We start from the raw sequence: 5,874 nt of genomic DNA, 5'->3' as shown, positions 1-5,874 counted from the left end.
TTTTGTATAGTAAACAATAAGTTGAAACTTCCTTCTAATGTCAAGGCTCATCCAGTTTTTCATTGAGTGAATCAAATGAACATTGAGATTGAAGGAAGCTCTCTTAATTATATAAATAAGTGCTCCAGTATCTTTGGATACTTTCAAGTTTTCAAAATCTTAGAATCATATGGAATTTTGCAATACACACACATGCCTTCCTCAAGAATTCTAGGTGCACGATTCTAATCCACGAAACTAAGCTTTGTCTTGAGCACTTTTCCTTAAGAATAAGGCAATTGTAATTTGGGTTAATATCCATACATAGGCATAAATGAACTACAACTTGGAAATAGAATGCTTAGAACATTGCACCCAAATTCCATCACTGGTACCTCTCTCAATCTATGCAATGGTTTCTTAGAGACATGAGCTCTTAGAATATAATCCATAACTTGATTCACTCTCTTTGTTTGCCCATCAAATTGAGGATGATTAGCAAAGCTGAAGCTTAAAGTAGTTTTAAGATTCTCAAATATTGCTTGCTATACATAAGCATAAATGAAATATAGCTTGTAGTAGCAAAATGCTAAACATTACTGTATACAAATTCTATCATTGAAAGGTACCTCTCCCAATCATCCATATCTTGACTCATCCTTTTATTGCCCATCAAATTGAGGATGATAAGCTGAGCTCAAGCTTAAAGTAGTATCTAATTTTTGTAAATTTACTTGCCAAAAATGTTTATCAAATTTTTAGCTTAGTCATTGAGTATGACACTAGGCCAATCATAAAGTTTGAAATGTTGGTAAGAAATTTGTTGTGCTAATTCAAGTGCCTTTACGTTTGTCCTAGTAGATATACATTATGCAAGGTTGAAAGTCAATCAACTATTACCAAACTATGCCATGCCCTCTACTTGTCCCCCCCCCTTGAAAAAGACTTCTATTAAGTATGAAAAATACCCGCGTGAGCAAGCTCACAATGAAAATACATCATGCTATACATGAGGAAACCCTTGGAAAATAGGAAACAAAAAACTCAAAATGAGATGGAAAGAAACCAAGGTTGACGGTGAAAGTGCCATCTCAACCTTGCTGTAGTCTCTAAGAAAAAGGGGGAACCCCTCCATTCCCTAAACTATATAACCCCCTTGGATGAGGGCCCTCTACTTGTTTAGAGTAACCGTGTGACAAAATCCATAGACATACTTTCCTATTTGACATTGGCAATTTGCACATATCTCCAATCTTATCATTGTTAGACACTTACTGACATAGTCCTAGACATACACTTTCATTTCCATCGAATAGGAATTCTAGGTCCTCTATATACCAGGATGATGTGCACTTTCATTCAATTGAATCTCTTTTTTAGTATATTACTTTTGCAAAATAACAATCCATTCCGCATTGTAAACTAATATCTAATCCTATTCCTAAAAGTACTATTCTCAACATGGGTAAAGCAAGTATCATGTAATATCAATATTTGAGGTTGGACGGAAGGGGTGGCTTGATCCCTGGTGTGGTTAAGCCATCTCTGGTGGATATCGCCAAGGTGACTGAGGGGAGCCACCCCCTTGAAAGGTAGTGTCTAGTTGAGTTAGTTTGGTTGGTTTGAAGAATCTCTTGGTTTTAAATTTGGCTTTCCCCTAGGGCTCTGCGAGCTGTTTGGCTTTTTTTGGGTATAGGGGTTTCTTTTGGGGTTCGGCATATTTAACTTAAAAAAAGAGAGGTAAATATTTGTGTTCAAAATTATGTTTTAAGGAAACCATAACGTCTTCACATATTTATATTTTCTTTTCATATTTGATTACTGGTGGTGTGTGGAGTTGGATGTAGCTACTTATTCATTCTAAGAATGCACAAGTAGTAGAAGCTTCAAATGGAAAAGACACAGGCGATCAATGGAGCCAGTTGTTTGATGAACGTCATCCAGAATTTCTAACATTGTTGAAGGGTTTAGCATGCGGGAGCAAGAAGAAATTGGTAAGAGTTCTCCCTCTCACTTTCTTGCAACGTATCTGTATGGTTATGTACTTTTTGCATTACTTTGGATCTATTTGATGGTTATATCTTCATAGTTATAGTCATTTCCAAGCCATAAGCCTTACACAAAAATAACAATCACTTATGATTGCACATACAAAAATGACAGGTGCACAATTCCTCGATTTCAATCGAGGAGAAAGGGCACAGTCAGGAGATAATAGGCCAAGTCCCTGCTTTTGTCACTGTGCGCTACAATGCTTGGCTATACCAAAGCCAGGAAGCGGCCTCCGCCGGCCTTGCAAAGAGGATCATACAGGAATTGGAGGGATGCCTGAACAATGCTCAATGGATTCGTCTCTGTTGGCATTATGCTTGGCGAAAACAGCCCGATTACATCTTCAAGAATGTAATACTCCCAGTAATTTTGTGTGTGGTGTTAGGGGGGTTCATTGCATGGATCATGTGGAAGTTGCTGTCTTTGACGCACAATGCAAACCTCCAATATGGATCTCTGCCTCTGACTGTGTTCGTTACAACCTGGCTTGTAATGAAAAACATTCTGAATACCATTCAACCCCTGAGCCAACAACTTTTGCAGTCTACATACTACGGAGACCATGATAAAAGGTTGGGTTATGAACAGCAGGTGATAGATGACATCAATTTCTTCAAGTCTGAGCTTTCTTATGAGCCAGCTGTGGCAACAATATGGAATTTCCTAGGACGACTGTGGAGCATCCTTGTGGAAAACAGAGACTATATTCCTGGGACTAAAATTAAAAAATTGGAACTTCCAGATATGGAGAATCTGCGCATTGTAGTCTTTATAGATGATCTGGATAGATGTAAAGAAGGGAACTATGTGGTACAGGTGAGTATGCATGAAGACCTTGTTCTCAAAGTGATGAAGAACCCCATTGATATTGATACAAAATCTCTGATAATTATACAAAACCTTGTTGAGCAAAATAATTCCATTGTACACTAATTTAAATTGTTTGTACAGGTTGTAAGTGCAATTAACTTGATTCTTTCAGAATGTAATTTCAATGTTGTGTTGGGAATGGATAAAGAAGCAATCCGTCGAGCAATCCAGAGAGAGTTCCTATATGGAGATTCAACACTGGGAAATGTTTTGCCGAAGGAGCTCCAATGGGATGCTCAACTGGCAGAAAAGTTCTTGCAAAAGATTGTCCAACTACCTGTGGATTTATCAGAGCCAAGTGTGAAGGACATGCAGTTTTTCCTGGAACAACAGTTTGGATCAAAAGACAAAAGTATCCTGGTCACCTGTGAAGGGCCCATACACAACAGGAGAGCTCAAGGAGCCTCCTCATCCATAGCTCCACAACCTCAAGGGTGGCCAAATATATCGACTAGCCATGAAAATTTCATCACCCATGACTTGGACCCTGGTGCCCAGCCTGATGAGGCCTTTTCATTGGCAACCCCACAAGGGACTGAAAGGGTTAGAACCATCAAGGAGAATGAGAGGTGCACTGTCGAAGTCGTGGAGCCAACACAAGTGTCATGTATTCCCTGTCTGTGTGAATTTCCAGGTTTGTTATCTGCACCAATGATCTGCATGCATATACAGCATGTACTTAAGCTCATGGTGTGCCAACTTCATTGCATCTCCAGGTACCGAGGTAAAGAGCCACATGCCTGACACGAGAAATGAGATTATTCAAGGTGGAGGTAAGGGATTCATCTCGATCCAAAATCTGAAGTCCAATGCCAGTGAAAGCATTTGGTCTTATAGAGTTCAGCTGCTGAAACATAATTACTCATGTGAACTCATTGTTATCTATCTTAGCTTATCATTTGTTGTTGGAAGCAGGTAGACCTAGAGGAGAAGAGCTTTTTGTTAAGATCCCTATATTGGTTGCTAGCTACAATCAAAGCGAGCGTGAAGCTTTCTTGTACTTGCTGGACCAGGCGGCTGGAGACTTTAAGCTTCCCCGACAGTGGAAATGCCTTCTCAATTATCACCGCCTTGCTTGGAATATTATTTCTGAGTCACAATCAGAAGAAGTGAAAAACTTGGACGGCTGGCAGTCCCAACTGATAGTCTGGGTTTTTGTGTGTTGGCACTGGAAAGAAGAGATGGATGAAATCATCGAGGTATCCCCCATTTTACTTCTGTTGTACTCATTTAGACTTCATTTTTTCTGAATGACAGATTAGGAGACACTTGGATTTGTTTGCTTTCGTGATTTGCCACTCTGTTTGGTTCTTGTCTACAAGAAAAAACAGTGCAAGCAATGTGACTAACACTCGAAGTGCAGCATTGGGCAGATATAGTTTCTTCTATAACAGTCAGACAGGATGGGCCTTCCTTGAGCACAATCATCGGTAAGAGAATATCACAGAATTGGTCAGAAGGTCCAACCAGGAGGGCATGGATGCATCTCAAGAATACTCTGACCAATCATTATGGGCGACATGATGTGAGCATGAAGGCAATACAAGCCTTCCAATCATTCCGTTTTAATTGCAAGGTGGGCTTTCTTGCTTGGCCAATAGTATTGGATCCGGAGGGGCTGGGAGGAAGGGTAGACGAGCCTGGAAGCCATGGCATGAATGATATTTCTGCTCCTGTACCTCCTGTGGGATCAAGCTACAACTTCAACAATTGTTTTGTTCAGTTTGTTGGATGTAATGCTGCAAAGCATCGTGATGGAACCTCTGAGAATGCTACTGTGAGTTCTGAGATTGCTGATGGAGGTGTGGGTGTTTCTGGAGCCATGGCCAATGTTGCTAGATCTTTTTCTTCGCTTGGTGATGGTGCAAAGATTCTTAGTGCTGTGTGTTCAGCTACTGGTGGTACTCCTGTCGGTTTTGGACTTTCTAAAGATGGCACAAAGTACCATTTTAGAGGATGACCTGTTCAGAGGATGATGTCACAAAGCATGTTTTCAGACCAAACAATTGCAGAGGTGCTGGTACAAAGATGGCACAAAAGAGGATGACCTGTTCAGAGGATGATGTCACAAAGCATGTTTTCAGACCATACAATTGCAGAGGTGCTGGTACTGCCCTTTTTGATTGTTCTGAGTAGATGATGCAATGACTCATTAGGTTACATCCCCTCGTGATTGTCCTTCAACACATTGAGGCAAAGCTGATCAGGTGGTGATCAACAGAAGGTTTTCTACTTATCTTGTCAAAACAGTACTTGTGTCTCCACAACCGGCTTTCAAAATGATTCTCAGATTGATTTTGACATTGATGCTCAGACTTGCTCCTTGTCTTCTTGATTGAGGCTAAGACCCAAACCATGTGGAGTCACAAAGTACATGGCTTTTGCATGTCAGTAAAAGCTTGCTACTTGCTACACAAAAGCCACTTGTAGGCTTAAATTGGTTGACTTTGATGACACAATAGAAATGGTAAGATTGTCATCAGAACATTCAATATCCCAAAGCTCTGGAAAGTGAAAGTGGTGGACACTACAAAAAAAAAGGGGACGAGCTAGCCAATAAGTTCATGGCCTTGGATCAACAAAATAGAGTACAATAACCAATAACTAGGGTCCCACAATAGAAATACCAGCTTAACCAATGTGATGTCCAGTCTACATAGAAACGATGCCTCACTCTTCTTATGCCTATTTTACCATGACTGTGTGATATCCAATGTACTTACGCCTATTTTACCATCACAATGTAGTATTGCAAATCGCCCAAGCAAAAAATTATGAGTTGATAGTGGAAGACTTATCTTAAATTATAAAAAAGAAGAAAGTTTAGTATAGACGCTATATGCAAATGGTGGTTATAAAGTGATGCAGAGCAAAGCTTATAAGCCATGAGATAAAAAGAAAGCACAATGCCTTATTTTAAAATCTTTAATGAGCCTATTTTGAGTATTGGTGGTAAAAGAATAAGGGACTTAT

At 39.8% G+C, this 5,874-nt stretch overlaps 1 protein-coding gene across 1 annotated transcript; it reads left to right on the top strand.

Annotated features, from left to right (window-relative positions):
* Positions 1–1,821: 1,821 nt before the first annotated feature.
* On the top strand, positions 1,822–5,202 carry LOC147891638 (uncharacterized). Its single transcript, XM_087388788.1, has 6 exons — positions 1,822–1,973; positions 2,143–2,847; positions 2,983–3,535; positions 3,618–3,674; positions 3,817–4,100; positions 4,265–5,202. The coding sequence occupies exons 2-6, from the start codon at positions 2,437–2,439 to the stop codon at positions 4,859–4,861; spliced, it is 1,902 nt and encodes a 633-aa protein (XP_087244914.1). The 5' UTR covers positions 1,822–1,973; positions 2,143–2,436; the 3' UTR covers positions 4,862–5,202.
* The last annotated feature ends 672 nt before the right edge of the window (positions 5,203–5,874 follow it).

Source organism: Dipteris shenzhenensis, chromosome 17 (assembly GCF_047967505.1).
Source record: "Dipteris shenzhenensis isolate YYH24624 ecotype China chromosome 17, Dip_SZ_1.0, whole genome shotgun sequence".
Taxonomy (NCBI): domain Eukaryota; kingdom Viridiplantae; phylum Streptophyta; class Polypodiopsida; order Gleicheniales; family Dipteridaceae; genus Dipteris; species Dipteris shenzhenensis.
Note: the sequence above shows the minus strand (reverse complement) of the source record. Positions and strands in the feature narration are given on the sequence as shown.